The sequence below is a fragment of the Lampetra planeri genome, chromosome 25 (assembly GCF_965212315.1).
Source record: "Lampetra planeri chromosome 25, kcLamPlan1.2.h2, whole genome shotgun sequence".
NCBI lineage: Eukaryota > Metazoa > Chordata > Hyperoartia > Petromyzontiformes > Petromyzontidae > Lampetra > Lampetra planeri.
Window position 1 is genome coordinate 3,194,885 of NC_136131.1, and position 27,301 is coordinate 3,222,185.

At 43.5% G+C, this 27,301-nt stretch overlaps 1 protein-coding gene across 1 annotated transcript in view; it reads left to right on the forward strand.

The window, feature by feature from the left end:
- LOC144727253 (uncharacterized) overlaps nucleotides 1-27,301 on the forward strand; it is a 44,759-nt gene that overhangs the window by 3,547 nt on the left and 13,911 nt on the right. Inside the window, exons 2-5 of the mRNA XM_078605945.1 lie at nucleotides 4,393-4,538; nucleotides 9,266-9,385; nucleotides 15,971-16,107; nucleotides 18,677-18,828. Of these exons, the coding sequence (XP_078462071.1) occupies nucleotides 4,393-4,538; nucleotides 9,266-9,385; nucleotides 15,971-16,107; nucleotides 18,677-18,799 (526 nt within the window). The 3' untranslated portion in view covers nucleotides 18,800-18,828. The remainder of the gene's footprint in view (nucleotides 1-4,392; nucleotides 4,539-9,265; nucleotides 9,386-15,970; nucleotides 16,108-18,676; nucleotides 18,829-27,301) is intronic.

Sequence of the window (27,301 nt, forward strand, 5' to 3'; positions counted from 1 at the left end):
CAGCACCTCCGATTAGCATGGTTGGCGATGTATGGTGCGAATGGAGTTCAACAAACATAGATACGAACATTCTGAAACATAAACATTATTTGTAAACGATGAGTAATAAAAACTGCCCTCCTGAAACTGCAGCGTTGTATGTGTAGTGACGTAAAATGGGTCACTAGGGTGCATAGCGCTGGTTATTGGCAGAGAGAGGGATCTGTGGGTGTAGCAGCCTGGTCTGCCAGCAGGGCATGTGAGATGGAGTGACATAGAATGGGTCACTATGGCGCGTAGCGCTGGTTTGCTGGTAGAGAGAGGGAGCTGAGAGTGTAGCGGCCCGGTCTGCCGGCAGGGCATGTGATAGGCTGGGGAAAGGTGACGGAGGGGGCACGTGCGGTGAAGCCGGGAACCTTCTGGTAGGTTCCAGAAGGGGGCGTGGCCATGGGTGGAGCCAGGCCACGCTGGGGGGCTAAAGGGAGGCCCCGACTCAAGGTCGGGGCTGTCGTCTGGAATGGAACCCGTCGTTCTACCAAGTCTTCGTCTCCATCTTAGTGCTCGTCTTCACCTCCTCGGCATGGTTGGTCAGGCAGTGTGCTAACTGTCCTGACCATAGTGTAGTTATCCCCTGTACCTGTGATGGCTAGAATAAACGAGAGTGCCTCCTACTATTAGTGTTTCTGAAGTGATTCACTACATATGTGTAATGGGTTCGATTGAGGCGCACACTCAACTTGGAGGCAACACTATTTATTAACAACATAACAGACAACTCGAACACTATATATAAGGTGGTGATCACCATTCCTAATTTAACACTCGGGGGGATACTATATAACGTGACCAGGGCAGGTTAAAAGGCTGCCTCGTAACGGACAAAGATCGGAGACTCGAGGACCGTTGATGGCGTCTTAATACTGGTAGGAACGAAGTGAACCAGCCTACAATAGATGATATCGTCCGTCCGTCCGTGTAGCAACATCGCCCCCTACTGCAAACACTTGGCAGGACCCTACAAAAACCTTTAGACTCAGTGACGCTTTCCTGGCTAAACAAGTGTAACATTCCCTTATAATTCCCTGAGATTGCTTTTAATTAAAACATTTAAATTAAAAATTAACTCACAGCGGCCTAAAGCCTACAGCTAGGCCTAAAGCCTAGAACTAGGCCTCAAACTCTCCCTTCGTATTGTACCCCCGCGTGTCAAAGGGAGTTAATGTTTAACAATGTTACATTCCATGATGTTTTTTTTTAAATAGAAACATTTACATTTAAAGCTTTTACATTAATAATTAAAACATTTAAATTAAAAATTAACTCACAGCGGCCTAAAGCCTACAGATAGGCATAAAGCCTAGAACTAGGCCTCAAACTCTCCCTTCGTATCATCCGATTAGGTGAAGCAACATCGCCCCCTACTGCAAACACTTGGCAGGACCCTACAAAAACCTTTATACTCAGTGAGGCTTTCCTGGCTAAACAAGTGTAATAATACATTATGTTTATATTCTTTGGTTATTCGTTCCTACCAGCCCACCTCGCAGGGACCTGTTTCCCGGGGTTGAACAGCCACGATCTCTCTTCACACCCCGCTTATACCTGCTGCGGCGTGGCCGGCACCGCCCTCGGCCACGCCCCGCTTCCCAATCCTTCTAGAAGGTCCGGGCCCCTTACCACGTGACCACCAAGCTCCCCCCTGGGGCCCTTGGCCCCCTTTCATCCGGTCACGTGCCCTATCGGGTTCACGCAGAGTGTCACGGCCTGACGTGACCTCAGTGACACCCCACCTACAGTACCTGTACAGTCCCAACACAGTAGTGACGTCATATGTCACTACACCCGTACAGTCCTAACAGAGTAGTGACATCATATGTCATTACATATGTAATAATCAATAATCAATTACATATATAAAGTGCCTTTCTACAAGGTATTCAGGGCACTACACATCACAATAATTTTTTAAATAAACAAATACATCTATAGTTGGCCAAAGGGACGAACGACTAATATATATTGTGATAAACATATCATAATAGACACTGCAAGTATTCAAGTTGCCACTTAGTTCAATAAATAGTAAATACCAACCCAGACCACCGAAGCTTGCATAGTTATCTGCATGTTTTCACTAATCCAGACTCTGTAGTCTTTTTAAACACGAACATGAATGGATCTTGTGACATGTTCTCTTTAGTGTTGGCTTGTGAGCTGTCTCCCAAAATGTGATCAAGATATAGCCGTTACAGTTAGAATTATTTTCCATAACAATTACAGTACGGTAACATCAAAATCACCTTTACAATTCTAAGACGTCTTTCACATGTAGCGTTAATGCTCTTTAATGTGTAATCAGGCAGAAAGGTAGCATTGCAGAAATGAAATATGTTTTAAAGTGTGCTTTTAAGGCTGCAATGATTCCAATTTGAATTGTTCCTAAAGTGACTGAATTCCAAAGCTTAAATAAACAATTAACGTCTCCATTGAGCAGATTTTAAAAAATACTTTTGTTGCATTTCATCAGCAATAAGGGGAATGTTTTAAAATATCTTATCCTGAGGGCAATAGCTCCCTAATACTTTGTACATAATTCAGGTGAATACTTTCAGGAATTCCCTTGATTGAAATATATGTTACTCTCGGTGTAACTGCTTACCAGACCAACTGCGTTTTATGAGCTGGCTTATGTTCCATGTAGTTTATTTGTCTTGTGCAGCAATTATGCCTCCAAATTTTCCATATGTGCCATTTGGTATGTTGTTTTTATTACAACTGTAAAACTTATGTAACAATAGCAAAATGTCAACATGTTCGTCATTAAAACTGCTCTAGAAGGAAAATAGAAAATGTCGTTCAAGGCAATGGCCCTTCTGTATAGCACACGAATGGTCATTATCTGAAATGTCACCTAGTACAGTTCTTCTATTTTTCATATTAGGGCAGTAATACCAGTCTGTGAATGACAAGAAAACCCATGCAATGCTTACCCGTTGCGTGCTGTAAAATATATTTAGGGCAGTATTCATGACGATTTTTTACATTTGTTTGTTATTTGTGCATGAGCATCACTGCCAACGTATTATACCATTTTTTGTAAAATTTTTCCTGATGGCAATTAATTGTAATTGGCATAAAAGTGACTGGATTCTTTGGCGGGTTGTGCCAAAGGTGTTCACCTGAGTTTGAGAGTTTATTTTCCTGCAACAAAAAACATTCCCATCAATTATATTTTGAATCCATTTAATATGGTTTATGGTATCATTCCAACCTGTTACGTACCGCGAGGAGGAACAACAGACGAGCGGCGAGGCAGCAGCCACGCGGTGAACCGGCACCAACAAGTTCTGCAACTCTCTATATATTAACATGTTATCGGCCAATTAGTGAGTGTTTACATGTGGGAGGACACTGGAGCACCCGGAGATAATCCACGCGTGCGAGGGGGAAACACTCTATCCCATGCAGACGGATCAGGTGTACTTCCTTCTACGGACGATCCAGAGTATGGCTCCTCCTCGATGCCCACGGGAACGGAGTTTCACAACATTTGTACGATTAATGTTCAACTCATCCCCACTGTCTCCACAGCACTGTATTACAGGTGTGCATCACCGCCACTGGCCACCCGGTTTATTCCGGACTTGAGCACTGTATTTTATAGACGTTAGGATATAAACTCCAAGTGAACCCTTCATCTCTACTGAAGGAGCACTGGCTTGTGTTTGTGGCAAAGAAGGTCTGCTGACATAAGTTGCGCATATCTCGGTGGCGTCTCTTCTGAAGTGCTTTTATAATCTGCGATAAAATTGTGTTGTCTATCGGGGCTTCTGTGATGAATGCATGACTGCAGTGCCCTATGCTTTGTGTTTTGAGTCTGACGGGACAATTTGTCTCCAATCGGTGAAGTAATCCAGAGATTATTATTTATTTATGTCCCCCTGTCAAACCAAAAGGCACAGTCAAGGTAAAGGTGCCGCCCTGCAATTTCCTTGTTCGTGCCTTCGTGTGCTGAAGGGCCTCCACGAGAAGAAGTTATATAGACCCCCCACGCCACCCCCGAGAGGGTGTTTTTGGCCTACTTTGCCTGCATTGGCCAGTCCTCTTGTAAGAGGTGTGGGGGGCGGTACCCATATTTTACCCCACTACCCGTGATCGACTAGCTATGGTGAACCCATTTGGACTGCGGGGGGAGGATTTAAGAAACTTGCCCCGTCGTTTCAACTGCCACGCTGGGAGGTCGAATCCAACCAGCGACTTCTTGATTGTTGGTCCAGTGTGCTTAACCATTCATTACATCAAGGCAGCACCCCCAAAAATAAAAAAACCGAAAATATGATATCGTACGTAATTGAACAAAAAAAAATTGTGCGCGATAATGCTAATCGGTGCGTTTGCTGATTTTGCACACAGATGCAAGGCCCACTTTTTGGAAACCTTCCGCGAGAGGTTCTTCAACACCACCAGGCTGATGCTGCCTTTTCCGACATTCAGAGGCATTGGCGTCCTACACGAAGATCCCACAGCCCCTCCAGGCAATCGCACGGAGCCAGAGGCCGGTATGTGACTGGAGGCGATGTTCTCACGTGGCGCCACCAAGGTCACCTGTTGGCTTAAAACGCCGCTCTCTATCAAGCGATTGCTTCTGTCGTGGCCCTCTGCACTTGGCACACAGTGGCACATTATTGTGGAATCCATTTCAGCTTCCAGCCTCCCACGCCGAGAATTTTGGACAACATAACTTGACTTTTAATTATTGCTTTCTTTACTCAGTGGCCGGCCTTGGCCAGGCAAAAAATGGATAGTTTAAAGCGGGCCTTCAGACTTATATTTATTGCATCAGCCACTGGTGGGGAATCTTAGAATTCTGGAAAACTGACATTGTCAAAATCTACTTGCATTGGTTAAAACCATTGCTTGTCGTAGTTCTGCTAACATGTTTGAATGGCGTTAGTAGACTCAGTAACGGAACTCGGAGCGACCGTAGATGGCTGAGGAGGTCAGCTCTCAGGCTGGATGTGGTAGTGATGCACGCCTGAACCACGTACACGAGACACTCATGCCAGAGGCCATGAGGATCATAAATGGGGACAGGACAACTGGCCAGGTGGCTCAGCGGCAGAGTGATTGGCTCACAATCGGAAGGTTTTCAAGTTCAAATCCTGGTGAGATTTGAGTCATCCCATCATCCCTCTGGGGTCGAGAAAAGGATGTCAACAGTGGTTGTCCTATAGACCCCTCTCCCCTCCATAGGAATGTTCAATATCCGCCACTGACAAAGCGCTGTCAACATGCTGTAAGCACTGCTCAAGTTATGTTTACTCTCCAACACACTGGTGTGCTGTACTAGTAACGAAGTGGCATGTTTTGTTTACGTGACAAACCTTACTAATTGGCTGTGTCGGGTGGTGGCGGGTTTAACGACACATTTATATGCACGTGATCTAACCCAAAAAGAAACCTCTTATAGATCATATTGGTCTCAAAAGCCTACGTGTTAAAGTGAGCACAGCCTCAATGCCCATTTGAGTTTAAAACGGCTGGTTGTAGGGAGCAGTACAGCACCTGTCTTTTTAATTTGTTTGTGTGGAGATTGATTGTTAACATTCAATGTGTTCATTTTTTGTGTGCACTCCAATTTCCCTTTGAAATCTTAAAGTGCAAACATATTCATGAAGGGAGAAATCTCCTGCAAAGGAGTCTCTCAACCCAGCAGGGCTCCAATGAGTTGGGGGGGGGGGACACGTGCCCATCTGGTGAATAAAGCACAAATGAAGCCACTAAATTCTAGCTCTGAGAATTTAAATATCGATTTGACTATCATGCAATAAGCATTGCCCTCGGTGGCAGAGCAGATGGACCCAGAGGTCACTTTTTGGGTATCTCAGAGGAAGCTCTGTCCACTTCCACGGGCTGTTCTTTAACAGGAAGCATTGCGCTAGTTCTGTAATACATTTAAATAGCTGCTTCGTCTTGTGACGTGGTGCTGACAGCTCGATCCAGACAAAACTGGGGCTAAAAAAATGTATTGGACGGTTATTCCAGACCATCGGAACAACACAGACGGTTCGCCCTTCGAGTGTTCACTTATTGACCAGGGATCGATGTCTATTTTGGTGCAAAGTTGAACAAACAATCTGGCGATGCTGTTGCTTTAACAAAAAACTGAATAGACTCGTCAACAACACTGTGGCCTTAAGATAAAGCAAATACAGTATATAATTGGCAATGTTTCCAGCAATAGACCTTCATATCACATAAACAGAGGCCAGAGAGACAGAATTGATCAAACTGCACTTAATCAGGGGTATATAAATCATCAGGTAATAGCTATTCAGAACCAATAACCACAAGTTATTATTTCTAAATAAAGTCGTTTATATTAGAGTAAAATTATAAAATGTTGCTGGTGTTGTATATGCCGGATTAGCACAATGCATCGTGGAAAGGTGTGGTCTTGTTAAAAAAGTATGAAAAAGGTTGAGGAAATACGATAAATGGGAACGTACGACAAGGAGAAACATTTATATTAAGGTACCAAGAAGACATTTTATCTTTAAATGTGATGCACACATGCATCGGGAGCATTGTGGTGGGACTTGTGGTTTGCGGTGGCACGAGTAAGAGATAAAGTGGAGATAGGATGAGGATAAAGGGAGTAAGCATAGTGGCTCGCTCACATTGCTTCCATTTCAGTGACCTTGGATAAGTGCCAGCCTCTATACCCAGTGAGGGCCTCTAAGCGCTGAGGTCAACTCAGCCTGATATGGAGAGGCACCTACTGCTTGGTGTGAGCTCTCAGATGCGACTAAAGCCAGCTAAAAGCCAAGGGGGCCCACTGATATTTAGCACGGTTGGCCACGTATGGTGCAAAAGAAGTTCAAGATATATACAACATTCGCTTGGACCAGGAAAAAAAAGTATCCACTACTAACATTAATCTATCAATTTTTGATTTACAGATACAAAATTTATTTAGGAATGTTGGCCATAATTAACTCTAAATATGTTAATCGCCAAAACACAAAAGTAAAGCCCCGTTGGAAAAAAGTCTCAACATACTTGTATATTTACAGACACTTAAAATAAATAATTGCTAACAAAATGTTTTTTTTCAAAGGGAAGAAGGAATTTGTTTTCATAATGCACAAGCTGCGAGTTGAACTGGTAAATGACCTTGGTCGCAATGCGTATGTGCATACACACATGCTTGTAAATTATGCGTATGCGTGCAAAAGCAGTGGTGGTTGGTATGTGATTTTCTCCTGAGCCTCCCGTAAAAGTGAATGCGGTGCGGTGTGACGACGGTAATGTGGTACAGTGTCAGTTTTAGTAATAAGGAAGACAAAGCCAGCCGAGGGTTTAACATCGGAGCCACGAAAAAATCCATCTGTAGGTAACCCAGAACAGAAGAAGTATACACTCATGTGCCTTGGTGGCTGTAATTGGCACTCATTTAGACCAATTACCATTCTCATGCTATGATGAGTAAATGCAAATACATTCAGAAATGGTGTTCTTTGTCTCCACATAGCAATTAAATGTCTTCGTCCTTCAGTCTATTGCCTTCCAGACTGGTTTCAGTCCTTTCAAAATCTTACAAGAAAAATGTCTGTCAACTCTCATTATCTTTACAAGAAAAAAAGATGCATAACCGTTGATAATGCAAAATGTGTATTAAATCATTGGCTTTATGATCTGGATCATGAAGTGCGATATTGTCTGAGCCAAGAGCTGTGCCTAAATCTGGACAATGACTTTGTTCATTTTCTATGTCCAGAGTTGGCCCATGATCTGTGCCTCGAGACTTGACATGAGCTGAGACTCGACGATCATCAGCTTGATATTGAGAGCCGTGTTAGGATCTGCTTCTTATTGATGTATGGTACCAAAGTGTGTGGAAATACTGGCTATTGTAATGCACTCTTCGAATAAACTAGTGGAACTGTTTGAGAAAACTAGACGAGTTTTGATCTTCTGGGTTTCAATCTGCAGAGTTGGACTTTCGGTGAAGTCACGTAGGTAGAAAAATAATAGATCACGACGTTTCGATCGCAACACAAGCAAGCGCCATCAGGTGGGACAACCACAGCAAGAAAAAACTGCTGAAGTAGGCGAGAGAGTTGCCGTGGCACGAGGTTACATAGGCCTCAGCAGTAGGGGGGGAGAGAAAAGTGGGGGGGGGGAAGGAGGCGGGGCAGAAAGTGGACCATCGCAGCAGCACTTGAGAGATCGGCTGCAGGGGGGAGTGAAGTGGGGGGGGGGAGGAGGCGGGGCAGAAAGTGGACCACCGCAGCAGCAGCGGTGGTCCACTCGTGCCACGTGAAAACTCTCGCCTACTTCAGCAGTTTTTTATTGCTGTGGTTGTCCCACCTGATGACGATTGCTTGTGTTGCGATCGAAACGTCGTGATCTATTATTTTTCTACCCACATGACTTCACCGAAATAATCAAAGAGTATGGATTCCTGCAGTCACGAAAGCTTCAAATCAAGATTAGAGTTGGACTTGTTAATAATAATTTCAAGTTTTAAAGTGCACAGTATTCGCTCACTCTGGAAGAGAGAGAATGACGGAAAAGCGCGAGTCACGCAGTGAGCTGGTGCTGGCAATTGCCCAAGATCTGCGGTCCTATACTCTTATATAAGCACACAACTATATCTATCTGTGATGAACACTGCACTTTCCGTCGTTTTCATGCAGGGGGCGCTGCAAACTTACATGCCCCTGCATGAACGACGGTGGCGCAGGGACAGACGTTCGAGGACGTTGGAATCGATCTGCAGACGGCAGTCTTCTCGCACGGCCAGCTCTATGTCACCTTATCTCGGTGAAAGCCGCATCGAACCGAACCCCCAGCAAGGCCATCTACTTAACGACGAGCGAAAATTCACATGAAATGTCCTTTTCACTGAAGTCTTCCAGATGTAAAATGATATAAGCTTTTAATGAAGAAATAAAATGATCTAATTCAAAATATAATACAATTCAAAGATGTTTCATTTTAAAACTTCAAAACGGAGCATTGGGTGCTTGTATGAATGCGTCGTTCGTGCGCAATTTTTTTCATGACTTTCCTGGCCGAAGGCCATTCATTAATTGGTTTATTCATATGTGATTTTGATTTTGCTTCATAGTAGGGATTTCATTTGCTTGGGAGTGGTTGAATATGGGATTTGGTTCTCATATATAATGAATGTACAGTGTTGTGGGATTCTATGAATGAAGCGATATGAAATGAAAGTATTGTCATGTTGGTGCTTGTGGGCATGTGTATGAATGTGCAGGCAAGAAGGGGTCCACACTGCAGCCACCAGAGATAGGAGTCGCGACCTTGACGCATTCACCGCCGCCAACGCCAAACGCTGCCCAGCTCTGCCTGTTCAGCTTTGAGATCTTCGTGTCAAGTGAATATCCCAGACACGCACACACGCTACGGCACGACCACTGGATACTATATTCCCACTCACATAGATTGCAGAGGCAGGGGTGGAGTTTGACCCTCTTGTGGAAATAAAATATAAGTTTATCTTCTCAGAACTTATATTGGGCTAGGGTGAATTGGGCTTGCTCAACCTTATAGCCAGGAGTTGATTTAGCCACACACTCCACTATCCGACAACACACTCTCTACTATCCATCCACACACTCCACTATTCAACCACACACTCCACTACCCAGCCACACACTCCACTACCCAGCCACACACTCCACTACCCAGCCACACACTCCACTACTCAGCCAAACACTCCACTACCCAGCCACTCACTCCACTACCCAGCCACACACTCCACTACCCAGCCACACACTCCACTACCCAGCCACACACTCCACTACCCAGCCACTCACTCCACTACCCAGCCACTCACTCCACTACCCAGCCACACGCTCCACTACCCAGCCACTCACTCCACTACCCAGCCACTCACTCCACTACCCAGCCACTCACTCCACTACCCAGCCACACACTTCACTACCCACACACTCCACTACCCAGCCACTCACTCCACTATCCAGCCACACACTCCACTACACACACACTCCACTACCCACACACTCCACTACCCAGCCACACGCTCCACTACCCAGCCACACACTCCACTACCCACACACTCCACTACCCAGCCACTCACTCCACTACCCAGCCACACATTCCACTACCCACACGCTCCACTACCCAGCCACACACTCCACTACCCAGCCACTCACTCCACTACCCAGCCACTCACTCCACTACCCAGCCACTCACTCCACTACCCAGCCACTGACTCCACTACCCAGCCACACACTCCACTACCCAGCCACACTCCACTACCCAGCCACACGCTCCACTACCCAGCCACTCACTCCACTACCCAGCCACTCACTCCACTATCCACACACTCCACTACCCAGCCACACACTCCACTACCCAGCCACACACTCCACTATCCACACACTCCACTACCCAGCCACACACTCCACTACCCAGCCACACGCTCCACTACTCATCCACACACTCCACTACCCAGCCACACACTCCACTACCCAGCCACTCACTCCACTACCCACACACTCCACTACCCAGCCACTCACTCCACTACCCACACACTCAACTACCCAGCCACACACTCCACTACCCAGCTACACACTCCACTACCCAGCCACTCACTCCACTATATAGCCGCACACTCCACTACCCAGCCACTCACTCCACTACCCAGCCACACACTCCACTACCCAGCCACACACTCCACTACCCAGCCACACACTCCACTACCCACACACTCCACTACCCACACACTCCACTACCCAGCCACACACTCCACTACCCAGCCACACACTCCACTACCCACACACTCCACTACCCAGCCACTCACTCCACTACCCAGCCACACACTCTACTACCCACACTCCACTACCCAGCCACACACTCCACTACCCACACGCTCCACTACCCAGCCACACACTCCACTACCCACACACTCCACTACCCAGCCACACACTCCACTACCCAACCACACACTCTACTACCCACACTCCACTACCCAGCCACACACTCCACTACCCAGCCACTCACTCCACTACCCAGCCACATGCTCCACTACCCACACACTCCACTACCCAGCCACTCACTCCACTACCCAGCCACACGCTCCACTACCCACACGCTCCACTACCCACACACTCCACTACCCAGCCACACGCTCCACTATATAGCCACACACTCCACTACCCAGCTACACACACTACTACCCACACGCTCCACTACCCACACACTCCACTACCCAGCCACACGCTCCACTACCCAGTCACACACTCCACTACTGAGATCTCTGAGATCCACCGATCGTGCCCCCCTACTCAGCGTAACCGCGCTCCAGGGTTTCGAACACTGGGTTGACTACCACGGGGCTTTTGTCTACACGTCGTCTAGGCTCTGGGAGTTCCCATTCCTTGGAGGTCAGGAGATCGCAGTCGTTGGAGACTTTAAGTCCCGTTTGAGGACCCCCACTGCATCTGTTTGACATGCGCTCTCTCTCTCTCTGGTTCACTGTCATCCTCGTTCGTCTCTCCATCACCGGTTACTTCTCACTTATTCCCTCCTCCTTTATCTACATGGTGCATTGATATCTATTGTTAAAGGGCATCTTATGAATCTTAATTATTATTATTAGTGGTAAATATTTTCACGGAAATGTTTGCAATCATAGAAATAGGCTTCACATTGAAGTTTGAAAAATATATCCCTGGCTGTCACTGCAGATGCAATGACCATTAAGTGTGCGCCGTCAGCTTCAGATTGAGTGTAAAATATGTGTTGGCGTCAATGTCCAAATTTCTTACAAGTATGTATGTTGAATTTCTTTCGCACCATAAGTAGTCAACCATGCAAATTTGAAGTGCGGGGGAAGGACAACAAACTAAACACAAACATCAGTTATAAAGAGATGAGTTTTAAATATAGATTTAAAAGTGTATAACTCCAGTAGCTTCCTAATATCGGAAGGAAGAGCGTTCCAGACGGCCACAGAAGTGCATAGGAAAGCGCGCGATGCGGTGACCGTCTTTGTTTGATGGTTAGCCAAAAGCTGCTGCTGCACGGATGACCGGAGTTTGCGTCATAGTTTATTCTCCGGAATGAGATTGGCAAGGTATTTTGGTTCATCTGTGGCAAGCACTTTGTGTGTAATGAGTGCGATTGTATAAATTACTCAATTGGTTTTACACACATACAGCAACATCACCCCTACTGTGAAACTACTGCAGGCTGTCTGCGAAACGGCAGCACCTTGCTCTGTGATGATAGCCTATCGTTAAAAGAATGGCGCAAATACCAAATGTACTTCATTATTATGATTGTGTCAAACCCATTGCCCACTTTCCTCCATTAATTTGTCCATGCATCTGCATGTCAGTTCTACAATCTTCCTCATCCTTCTTGGCATGAATCCTTTTTAATAACTAATTTAGTTGCCCATTCTGTCTCCTACTTCCTCGACGTCCAACAGCACTCTCAGTCCGTCTCAATTGCCTTTCGAATTGAATGATGAGATATCTCATTGTGACTCGGGTGGGATAAAACGATCTTCCGCCTTGTTGAAGATTTATATTCAAACTAAACTATTAAACTCTTTTTTTATTTTACCAGATAAGGCCCACTGAGCTATATAGCTTTGTTCAGGAGCAGCCTGGCCGCAAAAAGATAGCTTAACGAATTGGCTTTTCACGTGGAAATTTGTAGAAGCCAAATAATCTGAACGCATATTGATTATAAATGTGGAAGGAAAAACCGGAGGACCCGGAGAATAATCCACGCGATCTCCTGCATACCAGATGAGGTAACATCTCACCAAGCTGCTTCCCAAGGGCCGGAAGCAGCTTGGAAGCCACAAGCAGCCAGTCATCAGGTAAACACTGATGGCAATTCGGGTCTAATGCCCTCGTGGTGGCAGAAGGAAGTGTGCTGTATCCTTTTTTGTTTATGCAGCATTATGCAGCCTAGATCCACTTATAAAATGCAGCCTCATATGCACGGATTACTTAACCATACGTCACAGCAAGTACACTAACCACTGTGCTGCCGTTCTACCCCAATTGCTGCAAATGTTGCCTGGAGTAAACGGATTCGAAATTCATATCTTTTCAGTCCGCAAATCATCGAATTGCAAATATTTTAAATGTTATGGGGTTACTTTCCAACACACCGCTGTGCTGAAGAAGTAACTAATTGGCACGTTTTGTTTGCGTGACAAACCTTGCTGATTGGCTGTGTCGTGTGGTTTTGGTTGACGACACCTTCATATTTACGTGATCTAACCCAAAAAACCTTTATTATGAATAATATTGGTCGTGAAAGCCAACGTGCTAAATTATACTAGACTGTTTCTGGTCATATGAATCAAACTCCAGCAAAAACAATACTTGAAAGACTCGGGGACTTGAAATAAAATAAATGACCTCTGTCAAAACAATACAAACATCATGGACCATTATCCCTCTCGGATCAGTAAAAGTATTTGTTCAGAAGTTAAAGGTGGTCAACCCCATATAATTAAATCCCTGCAGAGATTGAACACAATTTATAATCCACTTTTAGAAATTGTTCTGACATTAAACACGCATAGTATATGCCTGTGGTCAAACCAGAGTCAAACGGTTATTTCGGCCACAATTATAAAACGGAGCACAGAGATATAGGGAGGGGATGGAAAAGCCAGATGCAAAGATGTTGTTTTAATGCATGCCCTCTCTTGTCCATTTTCAGAGCATCAAAGATAGAGTGATTCAACAAATAGGGAATTTGGCCTTGGACTTCCTATGAGGGTCAATGTTGTCACGAGCCTTTGCTACATTTCCCTTCAACTTTGTACTACCCAATATCAAATGTATCGCAACAACGGGTCGGCGATTTCGTGTTTTACTGTTTGCAAAGTTATCACCATTTGCATGCGCACAGCACCTGCTTGCAATGCAGACACGCGTTGTTTTAATTAGGGGCAATCTTCAATTATCATTTCAAAACGAGTTTACAAAACGGCCCGCGTTTTGTTTAGTTAAATATCATTGTACGTGGAGGAAACTCCTTGAAACGTGTTCGCAAGCGTGGCCTGCAAAAACAGAATTGCGACGCGTCACCGAGGGAAGGCCGCGATCTACCCTCTAGTGGCAGATTTTAGACGCAGCAAGCAGAGTTCACCATTTGGCTACCGACTACGATTGAAACGAATTATTTTGGTGATGCTGCTGCTGCTGCATCGGCAGTGGTGCACAAGCACAGAAAACAAAACAAAAACTCAACACGTTCGTTAAAATCACTGTTGCCTCAAAAGGAAAAAAATATATTAACCTGTGACGTTTCAGACGAAGATATAGAGTTGCTAAGAGTTGGAGAATGCACTTTGGGGCCTTAAGAGGATATACAAATAACATTGTCATGACCAATTTTTAAATGGACCATATGAATAAGCTAAATAATAGTTGTTCTTGGCCAACTGCCACATTCTGCAATCATCACAAAGTATGTTGCCTGCACGTTGCAGATAATTTTGTTCTTGTGAGGATAAGCACAATCCACCAAAGTGTTGCTGGCACAATGCTTTCTGGGAAGACAATGGATAAAATGTCTGCATTGCGAAGTGGATTGTCCCTTATCCTCACAAGAACAAATATTGTCATAATGCAATGTGCAGGCAACATTATAATGTTGCTTTTAATATTAGTAGGTTTATTTAAGTACCACTTTTTGATTATTGCAGAGTTTGTCTGTTAACCATTAGCTACTATCGGGCAACTATTCATATTCCCATTTAAAAACTGGTCATGACAATTGTTTTATGTAATGCCCATCAGTCCCCATGGTGTAAACAAATGCAGTCTCCAGCTCGCCGTAGCTGCTCTCGCTATGGCCTATATTTATTTGCTATGAAGAAGGGCCATCGCCTGAAAACGCCATCTATCATACATTTTTTTCTTTTAAAGCAACGGTGTTATTGACGAAGCTTTGGAATGAAGAAACACACTTTTAAGCAAGTTAAGCGATAGGCATCAACACGTGCCTGTCTACATTCAAAAGAAACATTGTGCCCCACATGGAAATAGCTTAAAGCAAGCATAAACATGTTTGAAAACTCAGGTGAACTGACATTTTCGCACCCCTGATTCGCACGATTGACTACGTATGGTGCAAAAGAAGTTAAACATACATACAACATACATATATTGTTTGCAATATTCGAAAAGTATGCAGCATTGAAAGCTCGCGACTCCATATTCTGGCACGTGTTTAAATGAATGCTACTTGCCTGTGGGTGGCGTGGTGGTGCAGTGGTTTTGGACGTTGCGGAATGAACCATGGTAACTAGAATTTGAATCCACCCACAGCTAACATAGGTGGGGAGAGGATAACATTCTTCAAAACTAAATTAACCCACATAACCGGAACAGTGTAAGGACACCATCATTCAACAATGGATTGACATAGGGCTGTAAATTCATTTATTTATATGGCTCTATAATTATAATTACAACTTGGAACAACTCAGAGGCGCGATGAGAAACCACAGACAAGCGGGGAGGTAGTAGTAGCCATGCGATGAGCCGGCACCAAATTCTGCCCCCCCCCCCAAGTTCTATGGTCCTCTGCATATGAAGGTGTTAATGAGCTTTTATATGTGGGAGGAAACCTCAACACCCACATGAAACTCAAAAATGCGAGGAGGCATTACTCAATTCCATACAGTTGGAAGATGTAGAGTCCACATTTGTGCTGTACTACCTTCTGGCGAGCCAGGGTATGGCAAATCCTCCTTCCCCCATACCATCTTGATCCACCAACCCTCGCAGCCTCCACAGTGCTGGACTACACACCAAGTGCAGTGTAGCCACCACCACCCACTACCACCACTGCCAACCACTACCACCACCAACCACCAACAACCAACCAACCACCAACAATCACAGTGCTCAAAAATGTGTAAACTCATTGTAATGTTGCTCGTGTGTATCCCCAGAACTCGGATGGAGTCCGTGGATCTTGCTGCCCCAGGCATTCAACTACACCCTGTGCGTGCCCTGCTCCACGGCGGAGGAGACGTTCCACCAGTGGTGCTCGTCCCACTTCACCGGCCCACAGCCACCCCCGCTTCAGGTCACTGATATTTCCCAATCCCTTGTATGAAGCGTTATAATGGGGCCCAGCCACGGGCGTAATGCACCGCCCTCAAAACTAGGCATGGAACGAGGGCATCTGGGCTAGCCACCTTACCGTGGTAGGGGTAATGATCGGGAGCAATGCATGTCAGGGTAAGGCTATCTTATTGTACATGCATGGTGTGTCTGGGCATGCGCTAAGAAAGAAAAGTAGCAAGCGGCAGCGCAGTGGTTAGCGCACGGTGCTACGAATCCTGCAACCCGAATTAAATTCCTGCTACGCGACCCATGAACAGTGGCGAATATCTGAACTGGTCTTAGGCCTCCCCTAGGTAAACTGGACTTTAAACGAATACCTGCTGCAATGTGTAAATATCAGTACTGGGAAGACAAAGTCGAAAGGGCGTGGTCCCTGCCGGCCTTTCATAGGTGCTACTCGCTAACAGCGCTTGGCCCAACTGTCTATGAAGGCTATATGGGGGATCTTTGTTTTTAGAAAAAAATAAAGTGGTAGATAGGGTGCTGGGCCACACCACTCCCCTATGGTTTGTATTCGGGGGTTGGACCGAGCTTCTGCTCAATTGGGAGTTTTCCTGCTCAGCTGATCCTGGAATGGGGTTATCGCACACTCAGTGTGACTTCAAGCTAAACTTCAGTCGGCCATAAAAAAAACTCCAGGAAAATCATGCCGAACAACGTGTGGTAGCGACCCGAACACACATTGGAGAGATACGCAGCTCAACTGCAAAAATCCCCGCTGTGTGGTGAGGCAAGGTGATGTTCAGCAAATTCCACCCCGACGCAGGTTGGTTAATGTTACAAAGATAATATCTGATGCCGGATTTCCCAAACAGCAGTTAGTTAACACATTCGCGGATGTGCTTATGTAGCCCTCCGATGCGTTCAAATCACTCATATTGGGATTGTACACAGCAACAATCATAAGAATCAGAAGATTTATACTGGAGGAATCCGATGAGCGATAAAGCTATTTTTCACAGATCAGTTTCAGTTTCATTTATTTGGTATAGCCCTGTGAGCCATTCGGCTCTTCAATCGGGTGCAACCGCAACATGAACAAGAAAACAGTTATTTCTATACTTTTAGTCTTATTTTTTATTTTTATTTTGTCACCTATGTGACTCTACCGAAAGAACCAAAGAGTTTGGATCCTTGCAGTCACGAAAACTTCAAATCTAGAATCTTAAAGTGACTCTGCGCAAACAGAAAAATCCAGGAAAAAACTGCAAAGTCTTCCAGAAAGACAAAAAAGCACCGTACATGTCCAGTAGGGGCACGGGGTAAGAACGTTACAACATACAATACAAAAACACTACAGGAGTGCACATTACAGGAAAGGAAATCATCGCCCTCTACTGACTCGTAGGCAGACTAATGGTCGCTTTGAAGGTCACGTGCTGAGTTACCTGTGTGACGAAGTAGGCCAGGTGCTGAGTCACACAGGGAAGGCTGCCAATTGGGAGGTGCCCTTTCAAATGTGTGGAGACGATGAGATATGACGATGTAAAGAGATCTAAGATCCTCTGGCATATAGGAGGACGGCTATTCTTTGGTTCTTTCGGTAAAGTCACGTATAAAGATAAAATAATACATTAAATAATAGCATACGACGTTTATTATTTTATCTTTATACGTGACTTTACCGAAAAAACCAAAGAATATTTCCTGCAGTCACGAAAGCTCCAAAATTAAGGAGGACGGCTGTATACACACAGTATTCCCTCGTTGTTCACGAAATTGCTATCCGCGAATCACATTTGGAACTCTACACGACTGCATAGAGGGAAAGTGAAAGTGATGACAGATAAAGTGATGAGAGATAAAGTGAATGATGCGCATCGTCATAATTTAAAACATGTTATTTAATACGTAAATATTAATTTTATTTTTATTTGATTAATGTTTATTTAAACAAATTTTTATATTGTTGTGTTATTATGATAATGTTCAAGTATTTAGTAGCTTATTTACGTAATTATTTAAGGTAATTACTTCCTAGGCCAACATCATTATCCGCAAAGTGTACAATTCACGAGCATCTCCGGAACGTATATCCCTCGCGAATAAACAAGGAAACACTGTAAGTAAAACCTTGGATTGCGAGCATAATTGGTTCCGGAAACGTGTTTGTAATCCAAAGCACTCGTATATCAAAGCACTCGTATATCAGTTGTGATCACGTGACGCTCGGCAGACAAAGCGTATACACGTACCCGCACCTCAGAGTTGCGGCCACTACGTCTGCAAATTTGCGCGCGTTACAAATTGAACTATTATTATTATTATTACTACTCGTATTGCAAGACCTCGCTCGTTTATCAAATAAATATGTATTTAAAAAAATTGCTCGTCTTGCAAAACACTCGCAGACCAAGTTACTCGCAATCCAAGGTTTTACTGTATATATATGTGTAAAAACAAATAAATAAATAAATCTGAATTAACCAAAAATATGTCACGAAGGGTTGAAACCTACGCCCACGGTTCCAATGCAAATGTAAATGTCTGTGAACGTTTGCTGTTGCCTTCCTTCTGCCCATCGCCAGGAGGTGCATCGCTGCGGCACACGGCAGCCAAAGGCGCCGCTCACTCGCTTCCTGCTCGCCTACGGCGATGACGCCCTCGCCGTCGTCCACGTGCCCTTGACGGCCACGTGTGGTTGCCAGTAGCGACCGGGGGATAGAGTGGCATGCTCCAGGTACTTCGAAAACCTCGTTCGGATGTTTCCAATGGGTCCAGGGTACAACGCGTTGTTGACGTGCGAGCACCACGGACAACGCAGTGTGGAAATGGGGAATGTTGGGCACGTGTCTGCAGACCCGATGCATTGAGTGGTTTTCAGTCGAAGGTGCTCAACATAGGTTTTAAAACACCTTCACAATAGGGCTGCAAACGTATATACGTTTGGCAGACTGAACCTCGAGAAATACAGGTCCTCAATATCAACGTGGGGTTTTCGAACGTAGTTGAGCTGATAGTCTCAGGCTGGTCACCAATAGCTGGAGAGCAAAACAACGATCCCATCAAATTTGCACCTGCACTTAATTTGTCTAAATTCCAGCCCTGAGAAAGAATACACCGTATTGATGTGACTGTTGTACGACAAACCTTATTCTTATACACAGAGCGAGAGAGAAAGTGCTGCCCTCTACTGAGTGTGAATCAGAGGTGACCTGAAGTGACCTCTCATATATAGCTCTGTAATGTCTACTTAAGTGGACCCTGCATGCACAATTGGTCGCAGTGATCTGCGAGGAATTGAAGAGGGTACATGATGCCGACACGACACCAATAACACAATTGCGATGGACGTTGATTGACTTATCTCTGCAGCCTCTGTGCTGTTCCTCGTGAAATATAAGCCACAGCACATTTGGAAAGCCCCAGACGTCAAGCTGCTGAAAGATAATTAAGCGAAGCACAATATTAAATGAGCATTATACCATTAATGCTGATTTGAAATTATTTTACCAATAATTTGTTAACATTTTTTTCGAAACGATTCATTTTCGGAGCACCATCAGCAGTTTTCTTGATTGACAATTAATGGTATTCTTTTACGATGTCGATAATGCTTGCCGCCTGAAATTATAACTTCTGACAACTTGAAGCTGCTTGCATATACTCTGTGAGCAGCTAGGAAGGTCTGCACGGCAATACTACTTGTGGTCCTCATGACATTAAACGAGCATGATACTTGTTAACTGCCTAACCTGACTAATTGGGGGCATTTAAAATCACACAAAAAATTACATCACGTGTCACCACAACGTGGCATATTTTTTGTTTGAGATTAATGTGTAACGCAAGAATAATAATTATTTTACCACCTTTCATATCGAAATATCTCAAAGCACTGTATATATAATGAAATACACTCACAAGTACAGATAACATCCAATCGAAATACATTAAAAGTTGATAAAGATAACTTTAATAATGAAAACTGCACTCACAATATAGATACAATGAAGGATAAATTACAAGAAAATCCAATAATTATTTCATTCACAGTATAAGTAAAATCTATGACAAAAGTGGAGCTGTGCAAACATTCTCAGGACTAAATTATTTTGATAATTACGTCCACTAAGCAAATCAACCAAGTGCCTATTTTATTACATTATATACAACGACCTTATTGAGATTTGTTAAACGGCCATTCAAATAGCAGCCCATTGAAGTTTACATCAAATACGATCTGGCATTTTTCGGTAGATTCTTATGATTGTTTTTCTAAGTTTTAATGAATGCCTGGGGCCAAGATATATAAAGATACATCCATTTAGTTTTGGTGTTAATCTTACGCAATATGATTTACGTAAAGGCTCAAGAGTGGGAAATTGTGTTCGTAACATTGTTTTCTTTCATTGTTAAATACGATTTCATCATCATCGTCATCATTAGCAATGGTCAGTCCATTGCTGGATGAAGACCTCCCCAGTCTGCCACCATCACCCACGGCCCCGCGAAGTAATAACAAAACAAAAAAAACACTCAAGGCATGTGTCAACAAGTGTGTGGCCTTAAAAGAAAAAAAAACATAAATTGGCGACTTTTCAGACAGTGGCCCTTCTGCATAAGACATAAGTGAGGGGGTCAGAGAGATAGAGTTCATAAGGCTTGGAGGCCACTTAAGAGCGAGGGTGCGTCTTCTTGGTTCTTTCGGTAAAGTCACGTAGAAGGGAAATAATAAAATAATAAAAAGAAAACATAATAATTTTATTATTATTTTATTATTTCCCTTCTACGTGACTTTACCGAAAGAACCAAGAAGATGAATCCCTGCAGTCACGAAAGCTTTATGATACAGAAAAATACCAAAAAAATGTATATATCCATTATAAATTGTACATTGTATAAGAAAATATTGATTCGTTAAATAGTTGCAGGTGTAAAATGTAAAAAACAAAAATCCACAATTGGTCAAATGAAAATCTGATTCAATTTGACACGTAGGTTTTCATGACCAATGTTATGATTCAAAAAAGATCTTTGAGTCAGATCGTTGCTTGATTAAAATGTAAATGTGTGTCGTACGCCCTCCTCCACCCAACTCATATCCAAATAAAGTCGTCACAAGAATAAACGTGGGCATTCTTCATTGTTGCAGTACGCCGCCCGTATTGCTAGAGAGAGCAGTCTGCAAACATTTAACAATTGCTGAACCACGTGACAATTCAGAGGTTGTTCACGTGACAACTTGTTTGTTCACGTGACAATTCTGAGGCTCATCACGTGAAAACTTGTTTGTTCATGTGACAACTTCATGACACTACATTTGCATTTTTATTTACGTCTCGTGGCGATCTGACCCGAAAATCAATTATAAATTATTCAAGTTTGCTTTTAACGACTTATTGAATCTGTATGTTCCTTGAGATAAAAGAAAGATAATTCCTTTGAGAGGTCAGCAGCTAAAAAAAGATAGTGTTCAATATCGATGATATTTATCACACTGCCATAAAATCAAATGACACTTCAGGAAAGGGTTTAATTTTTAAAAAAAATGAGCTTTGTAAACCCAACTCTGTCTGTCGAGCAACTTCCAGCCAACCCTGTGATATTGTGCAGTCGCAGCGCTGTCATTGTACAGGTCGCACGAAACATCAATGAGTTCTAAATGCCAATTTTTTTTTTAGTTATTGAATTTGCTAAAACTCGATTTTATACAGTGGCATTCACACAAGGCCTCACAACAAATAAAATAACCCAACTCTTAACAAACCCCCATAACGAGTAAAGCTGAATAAAATCCTTCACAAGGTAAAACTGAATGAAACAAAAAACTGTGTAAAACATTTAAAAGGCCCACAAAACCAACACAGACGACGAATATTCAAGTGAAAATAAATATTCTTTGGTTCTTTCGGTAAAGTCACGTAGAAAGAAATTAAATAATAATAGAATACGACGTTTCGATTGCAACACAAGCAACCATCATCAGGTAAAATGAATGAGAAAACAAACATAGTAAATTTGGAAATATGATGCAAAACAACGGTCGGCCAATACCACAGTCAACACCCCACCTGGTTGATTATGTTCTTCCAAAGATTGCTAAATTTGAGAGAGAGACAAAACATAGACACGGAGACACAGACAGACACAGAAGCAGAGAGATACTCACACAGAGACAAACAGAGAGAGAGAGACACACACACATAGACACACAGAAAGACAACGTCTCTGTGTCGAGGCCTTAAATAGAGAGAAGGGGAGTTGTGTGGAATTCCTACTCATAGGGGACGGACGAGCTGGACACTGAACTGCGAAACAAACAAGCACGGAGCGTTGTGTGGAATTACTGCCCGTAGTGGCCGGAGGAGAGAATGGACTTATAAACAAGCACGGTAGAAAGCAAATTTAGTAAAATTATGAAGCGTAATGCAATGCAACACAGAGAGTCGGTTAGCACACAGTTAACGCATAGCCTGGTTGATTACGTTCTTCCAAAGATTGCTAAATTCGAAGTTTAGCGTGTTGTATTGCATTATATTTCCAATTGTATTATGTTTGTTTTCTCATTCATTTGTACCTGATGATGGTTGCTTGTGTTGCAATCGAAACGTCGTATTCTATTATTATTGAATTAAATTTATTTCTACGTCACTTTACCGAAATAACCAAAGAGTAATCCCTGCAGTCACGAAAGCTTCGAATCTAGCTTGAAAACAAATATGTTTAAACGATGGAACCTAAAAGACTCAACCGACTGAGAGTTCTTAATATTCTGGGGAAAACATCAATGAGATTTGAATGGTAGGCAAAACGATTGTTTAATCCGCTTTGAATTTACAGTATGCGTGGATATTTAAATTATAAACTAAAATACTTATAAGAAGCTAGTAAACGGTAAAGATGGAGTGTATAGACCAGGGGTCGGCAACCTGCGGTTCCGGAGCCGCATGCGGCTCTTTTGAACCTTGACCGCGGCTCCGGGGCGGATGCTAGCGAGGGGAGGAGGCGCACTGTGACACCTGCTCTGGCGTTGCCGCTGCTGACAGGTCGCCGCTCCGCTCCACACTGCCCGCCCGGTGACAGGCAATAACGTTGCCGTTGCTTTGTCACATGTTTGGAAGAAGTAAAAACCTTCCTGGGCAGCAAAGAGCTCACCTTTGCTGAGCTGGAACAGCCAGAGTGGCTGGAAAAATTACATTTTATGGTAGACATGACAGCACATCTAAACACGCTAAATACAACCCTTCAGGGGAAAGGAGGCACAGCCCTGCACATGCTGGAGGAGGTTTTGGCATTCGAGCGCAAGTTGACAGTGTTTGTCAAAGATTTACAGAGAGGTACACTGTCTCACTTTCCCTCTTTGAGAGAGTTCAAACAAAGTCATGATACGATAAATTTGGAATATTTCAAGTCTGCAATCACCACAATGCAAAGTTCGTTTGGGAAACGATTCTGTGAGTTCAGAGAGGAAAAAACGACATTATCCTTCCCTGTCACTCCCCTGGCGATCGATCCATCCCTATTGAATATGACTGCATTTGCAGGTGTAAGTCAACCTGATCTTGAGATGGAACTGGCCGATATAGCCGACAAAGATATATGGGTGTCCAAGTTCAAATGCTTGACCGCTACTCTTGAGGATGTTGCCCGTCAGAAGGCCATTCTGGCTCAGAATCATAAATGGAGTGATATTGAAAACCTTCCCAAACAGGACAAACTTGTATTCGAAACATGGAATGCCATCCCCAACACTTATATAAACATGAAAACGTATGCATTTGGAGTCCTGTCGATCTTCGGCTCCACATATGTATGTGAGCAGGTCTTCTCCAACATGAACTATATTAAAAACAAACATCGATCACGCCTCACAGATGACAGCTTGCAAGCCTGTGTGAAAATGAAGGTGACGTCTTACAGCCCTGATGTGCAGACACTGTGCACTGAGGTTCAGGAGCAAAAATCCCATTAACCAGGTAATTTAGCTATTAATTTGCAAAAATATATTTTACATTGTTAAGTGAAAAAGTCCTTTTTTATTCAGATTGACAGCTGACTGCACGATCCTGTATATAGCAATAAGGTAAGAAACAATATATGCAGTGTTATATTTGTTTTAAATGTTGCAATGGTTTTGCGGCTCCCAGTTTATTTTTTCCTTCGGAAACGGGTCCAAGTGGCTCTTTATGTCTTAAAGGTTGCAGACCCCTGGTATAGACCAACCTTTTTTGGCCACTGTACCCCCCTTGTTTAATTTATTTTAAATAGAGTAACCCCCCTGGCTGACCCAACATGGCTCTGAGAAATAAATGTATGAATAATGAACATAAGCATTTTCACCCATTTCCTATTTTGCGAGGCACCCTTACTAGCTAGTATCTGCAAGCGTCACGCATGCAGAACGGCTGCTCTGCATGCGTGACGTCATTTGTCCACTAGTTATTCTAGGAAACCGCATTGTTTACGATAAATGAGTTTAGAAATTTATTTTATATCGTTCTACGCTACCAGATGGATTTTAATGTTATCGTAGTTATTTTTGTTTGGCAGATTCATACATCATTATTCATCAATGACTTTCATGTACAATATAATTGCACACATTTAGAAATGAACTCACGTACCACCCTGGGCCCGCGTACCCCTGGTTGAGAACCACTGGTGTAGATGACCACAATACCTACGATAATCACCCAGGAATGTCTGTCCTTAACGCTCGTGACGTCACTCCATATCGACCAGCCCCCCTAATTAATAGTCATGAGCAGATGACGTCCTCCAAATGGACACCCCCCACCCCTCACTAATAATCATAAGCAAGTGACGTCACTCCACATCAAACAGCCCCCCTCATTAATAAGCATGAGCAGGTGACGTCACTCCAAATAGACACCCCCGCCATTATTCTTACCTACTATAATGAGCCAAGAATTTCTGTGTGCAACGCTCGTGACGTCACTCCACGTCGACCAGCCCCCCTCATTAATAAGCATGAGCAGGTGACGTCACTCCAAATTGAATAGGCCCCCCTCATTAATAATCATTATAAGGTGACGTCCTCCAAATGGACACCCCCCCCCATTCATAATAATTAGCGGCTTACGTCACTCCACATGGGGGGCCGAGGCGCCTCCTCCCCCCTCCTTGGGGTCAACTTACAACCCTCACTCCGTAACGCTATTAAGACATCAAAGTAAAAAGGACGTCGTGATGAACAAGGGATTATAACCTTAAAATGAAATCGGTCTGTGTCACCACGCCCTTACAAATTGCACACGCATTAATGCAAGTGAATATCACGTCGCGGTCTGCTTTCCACTTTCAAGTTTCACATTTACTGCAATACACCCGTCCTTGGAGTGGCAAATGGCTAGTTGTATATAATCATGAAACCCTTCTAGACCAACCACCACATGTTGGTATGAATTATGTCACATTAAAGGTAAAGGGGCAGCTCTACAATTTATTTCTTGCATCACTGCTCATGGAAGGGCCTCCACTAGATGGAGCTCTGCAGAGCCCCTTTAAAGGGCATTTTGGCCTACTCTTCCACACTGGCCAGACATCTTAGAAGAGCTGAGAGTACCCACATTTCACACCACCACACGTGACTAACTCTGGCTAAACTGCCGGGCGGACAGAGGCGAGCAGATTTAAGGCGCTTATTGCACGGCTTAAGAAACATGCCCAATTGTTTAGACTGATCTGTGAATTGGAAGTCCCGTATACTCACCATTACACAGTGATAGCATCCAATTATTTCTCAGTTCAATATGTAAAACGGTCATGTTCAATGCCCTCCACATTTCTATATCTGTAGCAAACCGGTAATAGTTTATACCTTTTTTTCATTCATTCATTCATTTGCTGGTAACACAAAGTAATTTAACAGCCCTACCATCCACTTCTATTATATGCGGCTCTATTATCCCCATTATCCGTGATTGCTCGTGATATTTCTCCTGCAAATAAGTGGAGGAAATTCGCGGGTAACATAGCGGATAATAGGATCTGTGATGGAAAAAATTAACAGGCAACATAGCGGATAATAGGATCTGCGATGCTTACCCCCCAAAACACTGCGGATCAGAGGAGTTCAACTCTATAGGACGGCACAAAATAATCATTGGCGTTGTCGTGGAGAATATAAATGACGAAATAAAAAATCAGACAATAGGTGTCCTTCACATATCCATCTCTTCAAGTAATTTTTTTAAAAAGTATTTCTTACCCATGGAACTGGGACCCATGTAATGTGAGGGTTACATCGGTTGTTAGCAAGTCTGAACAATATTGTGTATTGTCCGTGCCAATCAGATTGGATGGAGTTTGTTAGACAGGCAGACGTTTTCAGAGAAACCTCAAATGTTTCTCCCATTTCTTACAAGCTTTCAGAACTCTCAAAATTGAATTTTAGTGCCACTTGCTTTCTGAGTAACGTGGTAAATGCAGTAATATGAATACAGTCTGTTCTCCTATAACGCAGTAGTTGTGTTCTTGAAGAACACTGCATTATGGAAAAGTGCGTTATAATATATGATATAGTGTAAAGCACAGTCCACGATAACACGTGAGATGCGTACATGGTCTGAACAAAGACTTCAGGTGCGTGGGTAGCGTCTAGAAGCATCCAGCAGCATCCCTCCTTGTGTGATGCTACGCCGAGGCAGCCGTAGAATCGCTTATTCCTACTCGCGCGACGTAGTTCGTTCACTCGATTGTATGAAATCAAATTCGCATCCGCGTTCTAAAAATTGTGTTCCCTAATGCATTCATCGCGTTATATCCACTTGGTGTCATGACAACACGCATTTTAGGAGAACACACTGTATTATATATTGGTTTTGACTATGATTTTAAATGCCCTGAATTACAATAAAATGACTGAATGTAGCCTTTAAAATAGATAGCAGCAATCCACAGAAGTCCAAATCGAAAGATTAGTAAATGATAGTTGTTACATGTAATTTAGCGCAAAAATATCAACGAATAATCACCATTATGTCATATAAAATGTGCTTACATCCAAGCCCTGCACATTTAGAATATGTTGTCATAATCTTGGTTCTTTCTGTGAAGTCACGTAGAAGGGAAATAATAAAATTAGAAAAATATAAAAACAATAAAATTCTCACGACGTTTCAACTGCAACACAAGCAATCATCATCAGGTGTGAAATCCACAGCAAGAAAATTTGTCTCGGACCGCAT